Consider the following 19846-nt stretch of genomic DNA (forward strand, 5'->3'; position numbering starts at 1 on the left):
AATGGCGTAGCTCAATTAACAGTCTCGCGCCTAACGGTTATGAGGTGATTACCTCAGGGGATGGCGGCCATCTTTACTCCATTATAACCAATAGGGAAAGGTCACTTTCAATAGTTTTTAATGGGAAATGGAATTTTCTTTAATAAAGTCAATTTTCACGATTTTTCATCCAAGTTTTCAAAGTTTTGGGCTCCAATCACGGCACACAATACCCGGTATATGGGCTGGTTCGTATCCTGTTCGTAACGCCAATTGTGACGCCCGAGAGACCGGGGTACCCAGCACCGGACCAATGGGGTCTGTCTCTTGAGGGGGATGTCACGGGTGGCTTGACCCGGTGTTGTGGCCTCAGGCAATGCACAGTGTAAAGGGTATCGTGAGGGAACAGGCACTTACTTGATCAGCAGCAGGTTCTCCCAGCGGTGATGATCCCAATCCTGGATAGATGGCTATTGTCCAAATGAAAGACTGAGGCACTGAAACGTTTAACCAGTTTACTTTAACAAAAAAGGATTTACAACCAGTCCTGTCACCGGAGTCTGTATGGGAACTCTGAGTTACTTTGACCCTGCTGGGGTCTTCGCCTCTTATTGTACGCAATATCTGTGTGGCCCTGCTGCTGTATGTGAACTGGCTGCCGGCCCAATCTGTCCCCTCCGGGTCCTGGTTCGACGGGCAACCCGAGTCTTATTATCGGCTTACCCCCTCCGGGAGTACCGCTGAACTCTGTGTCTGTTGCTGCGTCCGACCCTAGTGAAGCTGATATCACCTCACGTTTTTCCGGTTGCTGTATTATATGTAATGAATACAGCCACGGATCCGGTATCCATCTTTGCGCCTGTTCTGGGTAGTGATTAATGCTACCCGGTTCTCACAATGTCCTTTTTCTCTATCCCTCTTCTCCTCAGGCCGGTGATTTGGGTCTGGAAACCGTCATAGGGCTGTTAGAAATTCAGATGTATGACCTCTCACTTTCAGCTCCTTAGCCCAACTGCCCAACTGCCAGTTCTTCTCTCAGACCAGAATGGATCAAGGGGAGTCTCTGGAGCTCCCCCTTCTGGCCGGAGGAGGTAGTGCAGTCTTGCTATTTTAGTATTTGTATTCAGTGTCAGTAACTATATTTGTGGCAAATACCTCTAGGGGTGCCACACATGCAAACGTAATTGAGCACAAAACCAGAAAAAGGGCAGCATCAAAAAATGGGATCACCACAAGTCAATAACACAAAACTATATCAAATTTTATTTTTAGAACCACACCAAACAAACAACCGTAGTAAAAACAATTAAAAACTCCTATAAACAAATAGGAGATAAGGGTCCATGCAATACATAGTATAATACTACACAAGCATATTAGGGTCTAATCACAGCAAAATCATACCGGCTACACAGTCTAAATAATGGAGTAAAAAAGACAATAATGAGGTATACATAGATCAAAACCCCTATGTGCATGCTGTGTCACCTATGGTAATCTGGTTAGCCTCCCCACTAATACATCAAAGGTACGAGACAAATACTGTCTAAACAGGCTTGTAATGGTGTACAGAAAAAGTCCAGGGGGACCTAACTGGGATCGGCTACAAGGTGAACAAAGAGCCGCCCAGAGTAAAGTACACTACTCACAGCCGGGACGTAAAGCCGGTAGAAATAAATACAAAGACCCTAATACTCCATGACCCACGCGTATCGACGCTGGAGGCGTCTTCCTCAAGGTCCACAATCATCTGGTGGCGTGGACCTACTATATATAGTATAAATGGAATTGAATAACACATACCAGGTGAGCAGCAAGGTTGCGGCCATGGTTTACAGGAAGTCCAAGTAGCGTGCACATAAGCACAGTGCGCAAGCGCAGGGGACAATAACCATCGTGCACTGCAAAAGCGTCTGTGTAGTCTACAAGGTTACCAAGGCAACCCAGCGAACGGCGCGAGGCGGTGGCGTCAGCACAAACAGCGTGTGCAGGCGGCACCCAGAGTACACCAACGCAAACGCTGACTGGACTAAGTAGTTGCCTAGGGGACCCATGTAACCACGGCAGCTGTACACAAGAGCTAGAGCCGTCGCACACATGTGCCACCCTGCCCCCAAACGAGTAAGGTACAAGTACTGCACCTACCCGCCTGAGAAGTAGAATCAATCTGTTCTAAGGCTCAGGCCAGAGATATGAAAGCTGTCATTATACTCCGCCGGTGTCAGCCGCAAGAAGGAGTGAACCCTGCGCAGGCGTCAGTCCGCCACATCATCGAACCTATCACAGGTTCCAGGCGCGCAGAAATTACATCTGGACACACTGAGTCACCTAGCCCAAAAGAAGTGAAATAATACCAAGGCCCTTAAAATACAAGATCTAGTGCCCGTGCGGATGCGCCCCCAGCATAACCCCATATAACATTTGTTAGAAGCTCAACGGACCGGTATTGTCATCACAAAACCCCATGCCTTATGCGCAAGCGCAGTAGTTAAATAGATACAAATTGCACTAGTGTACGGCGAGGCAAGTAAAAAAATATATATACATTATGTTACACTGAGGTATAATCAGACAGAAGTATACACTTAATGTGGTATTTTCGGCTAAGATCCCATTTAATTGTGTCCAACAAAAGATGGAGACATGCTCATACAGGGCAAATACACTCCAATATGGGTATATAGAGAGCCTAACACAACAAATATTGAGTAATGGGCTAGGAGAAAACTGGCAAACCAGTAATACAGAGAATAACATAAGGACAATCCCTTTCCCCTAGGTCACACTACAAGGCTTATGGTGGCAGAAAATGGATAAAAAGTCACAAGACGAAGACAAAATAGAGGCTATGACTAATAATACTAGAAGCTACAGGAGGCTAGACCCGACAAGGGCAAAAAAGGCCCAAAAGAGCTATAAGATGAGTTCTTTGAGGAGAAAAATGGTATACATAAATGGCGGGACAACATGCACAGAGGGGGAGAGAACACCAACTAGATACAACAATCAGTAATGTATATAAAATTAATATTCATAAATGAAGATATCGGAGTTCATGGGAAAGTCGCCATCCTTAACTGGATCTTCAAAAGGAAGGGGCTCTGAATCCAGGGTCACGTCTCCAGAAGAGTCTGGTGAAATTTCTAGATATATTCATATTTAAGTTGGCCCCGGAATGAAATTTAGTAATCTTCCATGGTCCCCGATGTCCAAATCCAGAGAAAAAAGAAACTGCTGCAAAAGCATCAAAAGTAAAAATATAAAAAGAAATGAAACAATAAAGAAAGAAAAAATAAAGAATAAAAAATAAAAAGTATAAAAATAATAATGACCTACAAAAACAAACAAGAAAAGATATATACCCCCTCCTTTTTCTTTCTTTTACTCTTTCCTCCCCTCCGTCATGCAAATCCACATTATAATCTCCTATAAAAGCCTGTATATAGTAACTCCTCATTTAGGCCACACGGTGCCAAACTTTTTAACTTGTAAATCCACCGGGATTCCCTCCTCAGTAGTTCGTCCGTGATTCTCCCACCCCTGATACTAAGGGGAATACTCTCCAAACCCATGACCCTGAGAGTCCTGGGGGTCCCATTATGTTTGTCCAAAAAATGGGCCGCCACTGAGGTGATTTGCTTACCCTTACTCCTGTCCGTCCTAGCCATACCAATGATGGACACATGTTGCTGGATCCTCCGGCGCAGCTCTTGGGTGGTTTGTCCAACATAGATTTTATCGCATCCGCAAATCAAGGCATAGACCAAATTACGGGTGCGGCAGTTGAAAAAAGACTTAGGGGACACCTGGAAGGGTAAAGATGGTAACGTCACACCCGTCTCTGATAGCATATACATACAGACGGAACAACCCTGACATGGGTATGAGCCAAAGATCGGACGATTCACCCGAATCTTCTCCGTGGGACGTCTAAAATGACTGTTCGATAGACAGTCTTTAAGGTTTCTTGCCCTCCTGGCCACAATCCTGGGTTTATCTGGAATGACCAATCTAAGCCTGCTGTCACTTAATAGGATTCCCCAGTTATCCTCCATGACCCTACGTATGTCCCCCCATTGATTGTTAAATTGGGTGATCAGACTGGAGGAATAAGCATTGTTTCTCACCCGTGGTTTCAAAGCGTCCTCCCTTGACTTGTGCCGGGAATGTTCAAAGGCCTCAGCAATGATCCTCCTTGGATACCCACGTTCCCGGAATCGGTCCGTAAGCATTCTAGATTCTGCTTGAAAATCTGTTAACCGACTGCAGTTTCTCCTCAAGCGTAAAAACTGGCCCTTCGGAATGCTATTCCGCAAATGGCGTGGATGAAAGCTGGAATAGTGCAGGAGGTTGTTTGTAGCCGTGCTTTTCCTAAAAAGGGTCGTGTAGATACGCTTGTCCTGGAGCATGATCTTCAAATCCAGGAAGTCTACAGCACTAGTGGAAAAATGAGAGGTAAGTCGAATGTTCACACAATTGCTATTCAGCTCTTCCACGAAGGTCTCCAATTCCACAGCAGAGCCCGTCCATAGAACAACAATGTCGTCTATGAAACGATACCATTTCAAAATGTTGTGACAAAAAAGTGGGCTGTTCTTAACCTGAGTCTCCTCCCACCATCCCATGAATAAATTCGCGTATGACGGCGCGCACCTAGCCCCCATCGCGGTACCAGAGACTTGTTTATAATACACTCTATCAAAAACAAAGTAGTTTTTTTCCAAAATCATCCTTAGTAGATCTAGGATGAAGGAGTCATACCTGTAGAGTGTTTATCCAGAAAGAAAGATACAGCCATAATGCCTAATTCATGGTTGATATTCGTGTAAAGTGCTTCTACGTCAAACGTAGCGAGAATGGTGTTGTCCGGTATCTCCAGTGTGTCCAATTGCTGGATTAAAAACGAGGAATCCCGGATATAAGACTCCAAACCAAGCACAATGGGCTGTAAGAAAAAGTCCAAGTAAATGCAGGCTTTCTCAAAGAGTCCACCAATCCCCGAGACAATAGGTCTGCCGGGGGGATTGGATAGTGACTTATGCACTTTTGGGAGCATGTAGAAAGTCGGAATTACTGGAAATTTGACCGTTAAATAATCCAATTCCCTCTTATCAATAATGCCCCGAGTGTAAGCATTCATAAGCAACCTATCAAGACTGGACTTAAACACCAACGTGGGATCAGAAGGTAGGGCAACATAGTGCTGCGCATTGCCCAACTGACGTCTAGCCTGCAGGCAGTACATATCTTTAGGCCACAGCACTATGTTGCCCCCCTTGTCCGCTTCCTTGATTTCAAACAAGTCATTTGATTTTAAATTGTCCAGGGCCTGTCTCTCCTCCCTAGACAAATTATTCTGACGGTATTTGTGAACCCTCAGTTCACGAATATCCCTGCTGGTCTTATCGAAGAAAATTTGAATGGCCGGGAAGAGCGAGAAGGATGGTGTGGCCTGTGATGGTAAGCGGCCATAAAACTTCCTCTTGCCCTGATGGTTCTCATTCTCAGCTAATAAATCAGTCAAGTCCTGGAGAGCTTGTCTATCAAGGTCGCTCATCCCGTCCATTACAGAAGGGTGTTGGTATATAAGTTTGAAGGTCAATTGCCTGCAGAACAAATACAAATCTTTTGTGAGTTCAAATTTGTCTAAAGTACTCATAGGGGAGAAGGACAAGCCCTTAGACAACACAGATCTTTCTATATTAGTCAAGGTATGGGAGGACAAATTGATGATACTTAACTCACCGATCTCATTCTTCAGGTGACTAGGCCTTGCCATTTCCAAGTCTATCTCCTGCGATTGCTGGGACGGGTCACCCTCCTGAAACTCGGGGACCATTCCTTCTGTCTCCCATTCCTCTTCCTTGTTACTCGTGCGTCTTCTTCTCCCCCGTCGGTGCCGCTTTCGTGTTCGCTGGTGTCCGTAGATAAAAAAATCACTGGAAACAATGTCCAAGTTCCCTGGACCATTTGCTGATGTAGCCTGTTGCCTCCTAAAAGTCCTCCTCCTGTTACCCTGATGCGTCCACCTGAATGCTTTCCCTTCTGCATAATCCAACTTGTCCCTCTGGAACTTGTCACGTTTGCCCCTAATAATGTCTTTCTCAAAACGGTCAATTATCAATTTGAGTTTCTCCTTAAAGGGAATGACCAGGTCTTTCTTATTCTCAAAGGAGTCAAGCACCCAAACAGACGTCTCCCACAATGACCCATCCTAGGTCAAGTCTCTGAGCATATGGGGCGTTTTGTGGGCCGTTGATCTGTCCTCTAGCCTTGTGGACCTGTAAAATGTCTCTTCCGAGGAGTAAGACGATAGGAGCTCCTTGGTCAAGCTCCGGTATCAGGTGAGCTATACATTTCAAGTGGGTATGATGAGCTGCTACCTCTGGTGTAGGTATCTCCGACCTGTTGTCGGGAATTTGATTGCACTCCAGTATCGATGGCAAGGATAAGCAGGTTTGACCGTCTATAGCAGTGATCCCCAACTCCAGGCCTCGAGGGCCGCCAACAGTGCAGGTTTTCAGGATTTCCTTAGTATTGCACAGGGGTTGGAATCATCACCTGTGCAGATGATCACATTACCACCGATGCAATACTAAAGAAATCCTGAAAACCTGCACTGTTGGCGGCCCTCGAGGCCTGGAGTTGGGGACCCCTGGTCTATAGACTCTACTTTGAATCCGGTCGCCTTTCTCCCCGCCGTCTCGACAGTACCTGCACATGTCTTCAAGGAGTACGGAGAGCCGGGACCAGCAATGTTGAAGGTGTTGAAGAAAAAGGACTTAGCTAGAGACCTGTTGCTCTGATCGTCCAATATTGCATATACCTTGATTGCCTTATCCCGTTGGCTCACTGGGAATACTCTGACAAGACAGATCTTCGAGCAGGATCTCCCTGCTACAAATTCCTTGCAGATCTCTGTACACTGAGAAGTGACCACTGGGGTGTCAATGTCAGTGTCCGTCTGTTTTTCGGCAGACTCTTCTACTCGTGACGATACCCCTGAGGGTGGTCCAGGGTGTAAAGCCGTGTTGTGCTCCACACTACTGCATTCTGCGCATTTCACAGTTCTTGGCGAAGTGTGAGGTAGTCGCGCAGCATCTGAAGCATATCTTGTTTTCCCTTAGGAAGCTCTTACGGTCTTCTAGAGGCTTCTCCCTGAAGGCTCTACATTTTAGTAGAGGATGAGGTTTCTTGTGTAGGGGGCAGTGTTTGCTGAGATCCTGAGGTTTGTCCTCCTCTGGAGAGGACTTACTTGCCCTGTAAGGAAAACCTGTGGAGGTAACATTAGTTTTGTGTACTGCCACTGGTGTTTTACTGGGTTTTACACCGGAGGCAGTGGTACATGACAAAGTGAAATCGAAACTGGGGTCATTTCTAACTAGCCTGCTGAGCAACAAAGTCTACAAACACCCTGAAAGGAGGAAATGGCACCTTATGAGCCTGTTTGTAACGGGACCCGTGACTGACCCACTTTTCTTGTAAATTGTAAGGGAGCTTTTGGACAATCGGGTTGACACCTCTGGCAGTGTCCAGGAATGCCAACCCTGGTAGGTCACCTTCTGCCTGAGCAGCATGTACCTCCATTAACAAGTCGCTCAGTTCCCTGAGCTTTTGATAACCCTTATTTGCTATCTTGGGGAAATCATCAATTCTTTTATACAAAGCATTTTCTATAGCTTCTATTGACCCATAACATTCTTCGAGTCTCTCCCACACCATGCGAAGTCCTGTGTGTGGGTACTTTATGTTAATGTTCCTGATTCTTTTGGCGTGTTCAGCTGACTCGTTCCCAAGCCACTTAACCAGTAGATCTAACTCTTCACTACTGGAAAGATGCAAGTCTCTGATGGCATTCTGGAAGGAGGCTCGCCATGCTCTGTAGCTTTCAGCTTGATCAGTGAACTTTACAAGTCCCTTGGTCACCAGCTCCCGGCGGGTAAAGAACCTTGCAAAGTTCATAGTGGCTGAGTCAGTGCCAACATGAGCTGGTGTGCTGTTGTCATGCGGTGTGTGTGGTGCATCCTCATACCTGGTAGGAGCTTCTGGCTTAGGAAAGTCTGTATAAAACCGTTCTGAAGCGAAGGGTGTCCCTGTCAGTCTGGGAGGAGGCCGTACCTTCTGTTCTGTAAGACGGTAGTGGTGATCGACGTCGTTTCGCAGTATACCTTCCTGCTTCCAGTATGGTGTTTGGAGGAAGGATCTCTGGTAATCTGTATAGGCTGGTTGGTGTAACGGATCAGAGTTGTCTTCTATTCCGGGATGTTGGAGGACATATTCTGAGACGCGTTGAGCAGGGTCCTGACGATCAAGGTCTGGTCCACGTACATCGCAGTCACGCTCAGATTCGGGAAACTCCACGGCTTCTAAGAACTCAGCTTTGGCTATTGCGGCTGCTGCTTCTTTTTCGGCGGAAAGCCTTTCTAAGGTCGCTCGCAGGCGTGCTGTATCTGCGTCTCTATCGGCTTGCAGGCGGGCTCTTTCTGCTTCTTGCTCGGCTTGCAGGCGGGCTCTTTCTGCTTCTTGGCAGGCTCTTTCTGCTTCTCTATCTGCTTGCAGGCGGGCTCTTTCTGCTTCTTGCTCTGCTTGTCTTAACTTTAACTGCATCTCTTGTGCAGCGAAGGAGGATCTCACCTTCGCCGCCTCAGCTTCTGCTCGGGCGAGGGTGACAGACCTTTTCGAGGAAGACTTGCTAGAGCGGCTTGTTTGAGACCTCGTCCTGACTGAGGATGCTCGACTTGCAGACATTGTGTGTCCGTTTGCAGGCTGTAGGACGTCTCAGAGCGGGTAGGAATGACTTCAGCGTAGACTGAGACGTGTAGCGCTTGGCGGGCAATATGGCGGCCGCTGCGGTATCTGCAGGCTGTGCGGTGAGGTACAAGCGGCTGTGTAAGTGGTCTTGTTATTGCTGGCGTCTAGCCTGGTTTTGCTAGCCTCCGCTGGTATTTAGCTTCTGTTTTACTGCTTGCTGGTATCTAGCCTGCGTTTTACTGGCCTCCGCTGTTATCTAGAATCCGTTTTACTGGCCAAGCTGGCGTCAAGAATCCGTTTTACTGTTCTGTCTTCATACACGTTGATACGGTGTGTGATCCGACATACGGCATAAACCACTTCTGTCTCCCAAATAAGCAGACTGTTCTCTGTAGTCTAACTTGTTTATTGGTAAACATGAGCGCGGTAAAACTATAAGAATACAAATGATTTGTATAAGTATTGGGCAAATAATAACATGACTGCAACTAACAGGGAAAGCATACAGGATGATGCAACTTCTATAATAACTACATACAGCAGGTAACCAAAAATCACATTTCCTGTGTACTAGCTGCTATACAGTTAATCACACTCTGTACAACATTACATAGCAAGAACAGGGATAATGGTCTTACCGGATAATCTTAACCGGAATGGCAAGTAAGTGAGGTAGTTCAACACAGCAGATTAACACGTGTGTCCAGGGAAATACACAGAGAGAAAATGGAGTTTCCCCTTCCCATGATACCTTGGTGAATCCCAGAATGCAACACTCTAATAGTTACTGAAAAACACAGGTAATAAATTTAACCACCACTGGGTGGTGCTATAACACAGCAAAACCAAAACTATGGTATTAAACCTTTTTAAAGCTAGATACGAAACCTGACCTTCGCTAGAATGGGCAGAACAGAAGACCTTGTGTCATGAAGTTGAGGATGGTGTCTACGCACTGATTGATTGCAGATTCACCACACAGAAAGTTAAGTTTAAAAAAGGGGCGCGCCGCTCCCGAAATCTCATCAGATGCTCCTGTGGCACCCCAGGAGTTCAGGTACCACAGTGGTATTGCCTTCCTCTTGGGAAGGGTGATGCCATACCTGGAAACGAGGAGAATCCCTTTGGCAGGTAAACTGTACATTCAGCACATTCTGATTCCAGGCCAGAAGGTGGAGCTCTGAACCCAGTTTTCAGGGGAGCTTCCCTAGATAATATACATTCTGGTCTGGAGGAGGAGTTAGTCTGGTGCAGACAAGGAACAGAAAAGGAGCACAGAAGTCAGGAGCTAGAGAGTTGTGAGTGGGCTCCCTTAAGCTAGAGCACAGAAACCGGGCACCAGGAGCCTGTGGCTATGAGGAACTACAAGTCCCATGGCAGAACTAGAGAGCAGGAAACTGAAAGTGACTTGTCCACATTACTCCTGAGGTACAGCAACAACCAGAGCCCGGAGTCACCGTGAATAGAGACCCCCAAGGAAACGGCTCGAGTTGCCTACCGTGCAGGTACTGTCCCAGGACAGGAGAGAAAGAGGACCTTGCCAGAAAGCTGCAGGCAGCAAGGGATTATTACAGTGCCTTGAAAAAGTATTCGGCCCCCTGGAACTTTTCAACCTTTTCCCACATATCACGCTTCAAACATAAAGATACCAAATGTAAATTTTTGGTGAAGAATCAACAACAAATGGAACACAATTCTGAAGTTGAACGAAATTTATTGGTTATTTTAAATTTTTGTGGAAATTCAAAAACTGAAAAGTGGCGCGTGCAATATTATTCGGCCCCTTTAACTTAATACTTTGGTGCGCCGCCTTTTGCTGTGATTACAGCTGCAAGTCGCTTGGGGTATGTCTCTATCAGTTTACGCCCTAGCGGGTGACTTACTCCATTAACCCCTCCCCTCATCAAACATGTCCTCTCCCAGCTCATCATACAGCACCACTATCCTAGCCAAAGTCATAACAAAAGCATTAATGGAAACGTGATGATTTACAAAACTGTGACCGACTTTGAGCAAAAATGCTTGCGAACACAAATCCAAATGTGCGTTTTCCGAACACAGTCGCTCATCTCTAGTCGACCAAAACGTCTGTTGTTATGTACTAATTGTAAACTGCATTATAACTTTACTTACGCATCATCCAGTGTGAGCGCCAAGTTTATGCTACTAGTTACTACGGTTCGGGACCCTACTTGAGCAGCAGTTTATAGTGCCACGTTTTTGTCTTGGCTACAATTACAAAACACATGACCACTTCAACCAATCACTGAGCCAAGGTAGATGACACAAATGGCTGAGTCCAGAGATTGGAGCGGTCGTGTTTTATTCTGACGTAACTGATGCCGCCTGTGAAAAAAAACTGGAGTAGTTGTCGCGGAGAAGCAGAGTTTAACCCAGAGAAGAGGAATAACTCTGAGATTATTATTTTTCCCTAACACAAGCACATGGGCATAACATGGAAAACCCCTGTCAAAGATGGTGGCCCATACACAGTTCTCACAGAGGGGCTCCTGTCATAATATCTCAGTTTACAATACACTATCCTATGTCCCATATTGTACACAGTATTGCAGCCATGTTCAGCACACTGCCTGGCGGAGGAGCGGGGCATGCACAGCAGCAGCACACGGTACACTGCACAGGGAGCCGCTCCCGCCATCCTCCCTCTGAGGTAATCGCTTATCGCTGCTGAGCGCTCGGTCCACTCATCCCTCAGCTCCTCCCAGTCAGGTCAGTAGAGCTCCTCCTCCTCCAGGATCCCGGCCCCGCCCTCCACTGCAGGATGGATGAGATGGAGAGCGGCCGGGTGCTGAGGAGGATGGAGGCTGTGCGCGCGCTCTTCCCGCTGCTCCTCGCCCTGCACCTGTCCCTGTGCACACACAGCGGCCATGCCCAGACTGACAGCACGCCGGAGCACAGCCGCCCTTATCATGTGCTGCTCAAACAGAACCTGGGTGAGTCCAGCGCTCTGTCCGCCCCATGTGCCTGCCGGAAGGACGGGCGGGCGTGTGTACAATCAGCGGAGCGGGGACTTGTCTGCGGCCATTATCCCTCATTATTGGGGCCGTGGGCAGCAATTGTAGTGAATCCGGCACATGGCCCTCACTGCCAGCCACAGGGCCCCTACAGCAGCCATAGTCATGCTTGACCCGCCCCCCATGCACCTCCAGCCTGATTTACATATAGCTCCTACTAGATTCTGCATGCCCTGCCACACCACTGTACATGGCTTGGATAGCCGCAGATATGAGCCACGGATATTTATGTGGCCAGTTCGTTCCTCTGTTGCTGAGAAGCCAGAGTTTGGATTGATATTGGTTGATCAGATGCCTCTGTCACTCCAACTCTATTCCCCACTTCCTGCTGCTTAATACCTGAGTGGCTGTCAGGCAGGATGAGTTGTTACTGGACTGTCAATAGAGCTGGTGTGAGAGAGGCTTCAGATCTACCATAGTCCTTCAGCCTCATTTGCAAATTAATTCAAACGCTGATTTCTCCGAGGAACAGACTGGCCCTGTAAAAGTTTTGCTGGACTTGTCTTTGATAGAGCTACATGGTCATATAAATCATTTAAGAGTTGAAATACTTCTGACAGATTCCCTTTAAAGGGAAATTCTCAACTTTGAAAGATAATCCCTATCCATTCAAAGGGAATAACTTCCCGATTGCTGGGGGTAAAACCGCTGGGACCCCCTATAAATTCTGAATACTGGGGCGCTGAGGCAGTGGTCTATCATGTTCTCTGGCTCCATTTGTTCTTATGTGAGTACTAAAGACCGGTTGAGCACAGCGCTCTATCTCCGGCAGTCCCATTAAGAAGGAATAGAGCATCACTGCGCAAGATCAACCACCGCTCCATTCACACAGGGCTTTGTAAACCATGATTCTTGGGATCAGTGGTGTTCCAAGTGGTTAGACCAACAGAGATCTAAAAGGTATCCCCTAGTCTATAGTGTTCATAAGGCTGCTTAGTTGCAAACTCTTGAGTGAAGCAGTATGATGATCTTGGGGACCGATACAATATTGGGCTGGTGGTTTCATTATTATGTCAGGTCAGTATATATCATATGCAGCACCAAAGAACAATAGTAATAACATATGCAAGATATGCAACAAAGCCCAAGATGCGCTGGACCAAGACAGCGATGCACCTCGGACCATCCCACAGGTATAATAAAAGGTCTTTTTCTTGCCTTGCAGGTCAGGTCAGGGGCTTATTATATACAGCATTATAGAATGCTCTATATCAGGCCTGAAAGATGGTGACCATATATCATATTGGTCAAACCTTCTGCTTTAAAGTTATTCTGTCAGCCCAAACCTACAGTATAAACTAAACACTTAGCTTAGTAGGGGATATAGCCCCTGTAAAAAAAAAATCACATGCTTGAGGTATGTGCACATTGAGATTTTTCAGGATTGTTTTGGAGCTGTTCCTCTCAGAAAAATGCCTAAAAAATTGCTTTGAAAAAAAATGCTTGAAATACTCTTGCTAATTATTTTTGTTGAACAACCCCATAGGAGAGGCTTGGAAGCGCCCAAGTAATAAATATGATATTAAGATCCCTAACTTTATTAAATGCATCACATAAAAATATATAAAACAATAAAATGAATCTATAGTATAAAAAAAAGTGGGACAATCAGAAACCCTATATATGTGTAAGGTTGGATACATATAGAAGCAATAACACGATCAAACCAAAGGTAATAGGTCTATGTATAAATATGTGTAAAACAATATAGCAGCTGTAAATTCACAATGTAAAACATTAAAAAAGGACTATTATATCTAAACAATCTACTATATAATTGTCTAAGGGTCACTTCCGTCTGTCTGTCTGTCCTTCTGTCTGTCATGGTTATTCATTCGCTGATTGGTCTCGGCAGCTGCCTGTCATGGCTGCCGCGACCAATCAGCGACGGGCACAGTCCGGAAGAAAATGGCTGCTCCTTCCTCCCCGCAGTCAGTACCCGGCGTCCGCATACTCCCCTCCGGTCAGTGCACACACAAGGTTAATGGCAGCGTTGACCGCGGTGTAACGCACTCGGTTACCGCCGCTATTAACCCTGTGCGACCACCTTTTTACTATACAGCTGCCTATGCAGCATGAATAGTAAAAATGTCTAATGTTAAAAATAATAAAACAAAAAATAGTTACATCTTCACCCTCCGGTGGACCCCCCCCAATTCAGGAACCGGCCTTTCTCGCTCCGCGCGACGCCCCGGTGACCGCTGCATGCATTGCGGTCTCGCAAGACCGTAATGCAACCAGGAGGAGGATGGCACCGCTGCTGCTGCTCCTGTTGTTCTGTGCAGGGAGCCTCCGCGCTGCCGGGTGTCCGGAGGCTGTGAGCCCGGAGCGGAGCCTGGTGGGGCCGGGGCTGCAGGCGGACATCACCCTGCCCGTCCGACACTTCCACATCCAGGCTGTGAGCGGCGCCGGCCGGAACTTCACCTCCTCCCCAGGTAACCACGTGACCGCGGCTAATCATCAATGATCCCAGACGGGAGCGGCGGCCACACAGCCCCGTCCTCTGACGTCACCGCCCCACCATATCGGATGATGGGACTACTACTGTCCCATCATTGGCTAATGTGTCAATCACTGTCACTGTAGTAGGCATCGTCCGATGGGACTTGTAGTCCCATTGGTAGATGCCTGCACACAGGCACAGAGCCCCGGCACACACGCACAGAGCGCCGCACAGCCCCGGCATGGCACACAGGCACAGAGCCCCGGCACACAGGCACAGAGCGCCACACAGAGCCCCGGCACACACGCACAGAGCCCCGGCACCCGCGCACAGAGCGCCGCACAGCCCCGGCAGGCACGCACAGACACCCGAGAGGCCCGTACAGACCCCGCCCGCACACAGACACGCACAGTGTCTGCCCACACTCTTCCCCCCTCCGGAACAGGATGTAGAAGGGCAGAAAGGGCTTATTTACATTCTGATATTTGGGTCCCATTGACTTGCATTGGTATCTTGTATCAGCGGTATCGGCGATATCCGATATTTTTTGAAGAAAAAAAAATCAAACCTACACATAATTGGTATAGCCGCGTTCAGAATCAACTAATCTATCAATAAAACTAAAGAATTAACGGCGTAGCAAGAAAAAAATTCAAAACACCAGAATTACGTTTTTTTGAAAGCCGCGACATTGCATTATAATGCAAAAACGGGTGATCAAAAGAACGTATCTGCACCAACATGGTATCATTAAAAACGTCAGCTCGGCGCACAAAACATAAGCCCTCACCCAACCCCAGATCACGAAATTTGGAGACGCTACGGGTATCGGAAAATTGCGGATTTTTTTTTTGCAAAGTTTGGAATTTTTTTCACCACTTGCATAAAAAAAGAACCTAGACATGTTTGGTGTCTATGAACTCGTAATGACCTGGAGAATCATAATGGCAGGTCAGCTTTAGCATTTAGTGAACCTAGCAAAAAGCCAAGCAAAAAACAAGTGTGGGATTGCACTTTTTTTGCCTTTTCACTGCACTTGGAATTTTTTTCCCGTTTTCTAGTAAACGACATGGTAAAACCAATGATGTTGTTCAAAAGTACAACTCGTCCCGCAAAAAACAAGCCCTCACATGGCCATATTGACGGAAAAATAAAAAAGTTATGGCTCTGGGAAGGAGGAGAGCGAAAACAAAAACGCAAAACCAAAAAAAGCTTCGGGGGTTAAGAGGTTAATACATTACCATTGCTGAAATTTAGTTGTCTCCTCCGCTCCACATCTCACCAATGACTGACAACCACACTGTAAATTAGTAGCTTTCTTAGGCCGGAGTCACACTACAGCAAGATACGGCCGAGTCTCGCAGGTTAAAACCAAGCTCTGGCATCGGCGCTCCGGAGCGGAGCGTGCAGCTCCATGTATTGCTGTGCGGCCGCACGCTCCGCTCTGGAGTGCCGGTGCCAGAGCTTGGTTTTAACCTGCGAGACTCGGCCGTATCTCGCTGTAGTGTGATCCCGGCCTTCGAAGAAGTCAATCATTAATGAGATGGGGCAGTTCCAGACTGAAAATTGGAGTCAACCTTGTTACTTATTTTGTGCCATTTGGTATATTACGTCAACAGACCTTAGGCAACATATTTTTATGACAGATCACTTTATGGTGGTGAAACTTTTTCTTTTTTTTTTTTACCACTGCACAAACCTGAAACATCCAAAAAACTGATACCAGTACAAAGTAACCCCAGGGGGTTGCCTTGTCTTATGTTGGATCTACTGTAAAGCTAGACCTAGTACCGTAATTATCATGGGGTTATGAAGTTTTATAGTGGGACAGTCTGTAAAAAAATTTAAAAAAACCACACCTTTCCACTGGTTGTGACTGTTATTGCAGCTCTTTTACATAGAAATAAATCGGACCGAGCTACAATGCCACACGCAAACGGTTGACAAGGATGTCTCTATTTGTAAAAGAAAGCAGCCATGTTTATCTAAACTTGAGTCAACTATCAACTGAACACATTCACTGCGTTACGTAAACTAATTATATCTTTTCTTCCAGTGATGCTTGGAAGCGTCTTAAGTGTCCTGTTCATTGCTATGATCCTCCTGGCTGTCTGTGTGTATAAACCTCTAAGAAGACGGTAACAGAAATATGAACTAAACAGGAAAGAAGGATGAAGAGCACCCCTCCATCATCAGTCTCTGGTCTCAAAGAGTGGTTGCCCTCCTTTCATCAGGATGGAAAAAGAGATTTCGGATTCTCTTCTTTATGCTGCTTAGAATGATTTTTTTCTAATATTGTATTATTCTGTGCATAACTGTCCTCAAAGCAATGCTCAGCTTCAATGTATGTGACCATAAATACAGTGATAGTTTCAGTGTATAGTAGTACGGTAGGAAACAAAGTAATTAAAAGGGCTAAAATGATCTACTGACAGATACAATTGTATTTGTGCGGCCTCAATCTCTATTTCAGTGGTTGTCCCGACTTCTATATGTTATATTTCTTTCGGACTAAATTTCTATAATGTATGTGCAGTATTAGATTTTTGCTAATATTTATTTTGTTTTTTTTATGAGCGAGCATGTCATTTAAGTTTTATACGTTTTACTATGTAAAATAAACATTAAATGTGTTTTTCTTTTTTTTTTTTTTTTTAAATATCTACACTTACAAACAACTATAAACATCATCACAGTGTTAGTAAATCGTGTATTTTATACTATCCAAGGTATAAGGGTATGTGCACACGATGCAGATTTAGTGCAGAATTGGTGCAGAACTGCAGCAGATTTTTCTGCTGCAGAAACGCTGCAGAACTGCACTGTGATTTACAGTACAATGTAAATCAATGTAAAAAGAAAAAAGCTGTGCACATGGTGCAGAAAAATCTGCGCAGAAACGCTGCAGATTTCAAAGAAGTGCACGTCGCTTCTTTTGTGCAGTTCTGCAGCGTTTCTGCAGCAGATTTTTCTGCACTATGTGCACAGCTTTTTTCTTTTCACATTGATTTACATTGTACTGCACAGAAACTGCATAGAATCTGCACAGAAACTGCACAGAAACTGCATAGAAACTGCACAGAAACTGCATAGAAACTGCACAGAAACTGCATCAAATCTGCAGATGCAGATTTAGTGCAGAAAATTCTGCACCACATTTCCTATGTGTGCACATAGCCTAATGATATCAGCGCCGTCCCTTTTATTAGGTTTTGGAGCATTTGACTGATACGTACTGTATATGGGACCTGAGACTGGAGTTGGACATCCCTATACATAGATACAAGTCTGAGTAAATTTATCCATAGAAATGTGAATCATAGGTCTAAGCTTTTCCATCAGGCGGATGGATGTCTTTTTTCTTTGTAAATAGATCTGATATAGAAGGAGGAACAGTTTTTTTTTTCCAAAACAAAGGAATTAAACATTTTGCTGCTGGTAAAAGTTGGAGGAGAGGCCTGGTCCATGCTTTATCTAAATCTTTCTGGAACACATTTAGAACATATGTATTATGGGCTTAAGGAATTCGCTTATCTAGCACATTTCCCACCAAGTTCTCAACTGCCTTCCAATAGTTTGATAAAAAGGGACAGGTCAAAAATATACGATAGAGAGACCCCTCCCTGTGTTACATCTCCAGTACATATTAGGAATTGCACAGTTAAATTTGTGTAGAAGCTCAGGGGTATGATACCAGGTCTTAAGTATGGTATTTTGATTTGGTTCTCTTTGTAAAGCGTATTAATGGTAGAATAAAGCAATGCAAAGTAATTATTTTTTCTATAAAATAGTTTTGTGTAAAAGCGCCAAAACATAAAAAACAATATAAATTGGATATCGCTGTAATCGTACTGACCCGAAGAATAAAGCTGGCTTCCCAATTTTACCACACGCAGAGCGGTATTAAAAAACGAAACAAAAAGCAATTCCTGAATTGCTGGTTTTAGTTCATTCTGTCTCCCAAAAATCGTAATAGAAAGCGATCAAAAAATGTCTTGTGACCGAAGATGGTACCAATAAAAACGTTAGCTCGTTCCGCAAAGAACAGACCATAACATTACTATCATATGGAAAAATTAAAGCTGTCAAAATATGGTGAAGCAAAAACTAGTTTTCGAAATAAAAAGCGTTTTTTAGTGTGTGACAGCGACCAAACATAAAAACCTGATATAAGTCTGGTATCGCTGTAATCACACCGACCCGAAGAATAAAGTCGCCTAATCAATTATACTGCACGAGGATCGGCATAAAAAATGAATAAAGCCAATTCTTTACATGCTGTTGATCTTTTTCATTCTTCCTCACAAAGATCGCAGTAAGGCTCGGCGTACATTTATCCTGCGCTGAACACTTACACCGGGGTTTCTGTGTAAATCTCAAATATGTGATTCAGACAGAACCTAAGGCGGAAGATTCCCTATAATGAGGCAGATGGAGGCACTGCGGACGCCATAGGACTTGTGATCCGGTGGTGTCCATCTTTTTAGGATTACATAAAAGTGCTGCGGCCACAGTTTTGTGCACTTCTGAAAAGGACACCGCTGAACAGAGGCCAGAGGGAGTCCAGAGGGAGTCCAGGGTAACTGCTGCCTCGTTATAGTGAATGGGGTTTCATCTGTCACGTCAATCTGAGATTTAGATGGAAACCCCCATGTAAGTGCTCAGCGTAGAGCGCCGGATAAATGTGATCATAAATGCTATGTAAAATGTTCCCAATAAAATCTTCAACTTAATCTACAAAAAAGTCCACTCAGGTCCGTCATCTATTAACGGAAATATAGGGGCTTCCACTTGCTGGTAGCACAAAAAAGGCTCTGGAAAAGTGAAATGGCTCCTCACCTGCTGGAAAGAAGAAATTTGGCAAATTATCCGCTCCCAAATCCAAATGCCCCCCTCCCTTCTGAGCCCCAGTGTGTCTAAACAACATTAATGCCACACATTTGGCATTTCTGTAGTGATGAGTACCTGCCTAATTTACAGGTGTGTGTCTCCAGAAGCATGAGCTGGGCATAAGGTACTAGTCACTACAACGGCAGTTTGCAATTTTCACGCAGCAACATCCACTGCTGCTTGTTTCTGTAAAACACCTATGGAATCAAAATAGTCACTACATCTGATAAATTCCCAAAGGGTTATAATTTCTAAAATGGGGCCACTGGAGGGGGGATTCTGCTTTTCTAGCATGTAGGGGCTATCTATATGGAGTCCACAGATTAGTCTAGGAAAATCTGTATTCCATGAGGCAAATAGCGCTCCATCCCTCCCAAGTCTCTCCATATGGCTAAGTAGTACTGTAAAGCCACATACGGGGTATTGCTATGTTGAGCAGAAATTGTGGGACGAATTTTGGTGCCAGTTACTCATTTCCTAGTATGAAAATGTAAAACTTGGGGCTAACACACAATCTTGGTGGTAAAAATGTAAATTTTATCTTCACTGCTCAATGGTATAAAAGTCTGTGACACACTTGTGGTGTCAATAAAATCACTGCACCCCTAGATGAATTCATTGAGAGGTTTAGTTTGTAAAATGGAGTCACATATGGAGGTTTCTGCTGTGTTGGCTCCGCAGGGGCTCTGCCAATGTAACATGGCACCCTCAAAAAAGTGCAGCAAAATCTGCACTGTAATACGGCGTT

General features: G+C 45.3%; 1 protein-coding gene across 1 annotated transcript; it reads left to right on the forward strand.

The window, feature by feature from the left end:
* Nucleotides 1-11497: 11497 nt before the first annotated feature.
* Nucleotides 11498-16842, forward strand: C1H12orf76 (chromosome 1 C12orf76 homolog). The gene is made up of 2 exons (XM_069759225.1): nt 11498-11684; nt 16265-16842. The coding sequence occupies exons 1-2, from the start codon at nt 11513-11515 to the stop codon at nt 16348-16350; spliced, it is 258 nt and encodes an 85-aa protein (XP_069615326.1). The 5' UTR covers nt 11498-11512; the 3' UTR covers nt 16351-16842.
* Nucleotides 16843-19846: the final 3004 nt, after the last annotated feature.

This window comes from Ranitomeya imitator, chromosome 1 (assembly GCF_032444005.1).
Source record: "Ranitomeya imitator isolate aRanImi1 chromosome 1, aRanImi1.pri, whole genome shotgun sequence".
In the NCBI taxonomy this organism is placed as follows: domain Eukaryota; kingdom Metazoa; phylum Chordata; class Amphibia; order Anura; family Dendrobatidae; genus Ranitomeya; species Ranitomeya imitator.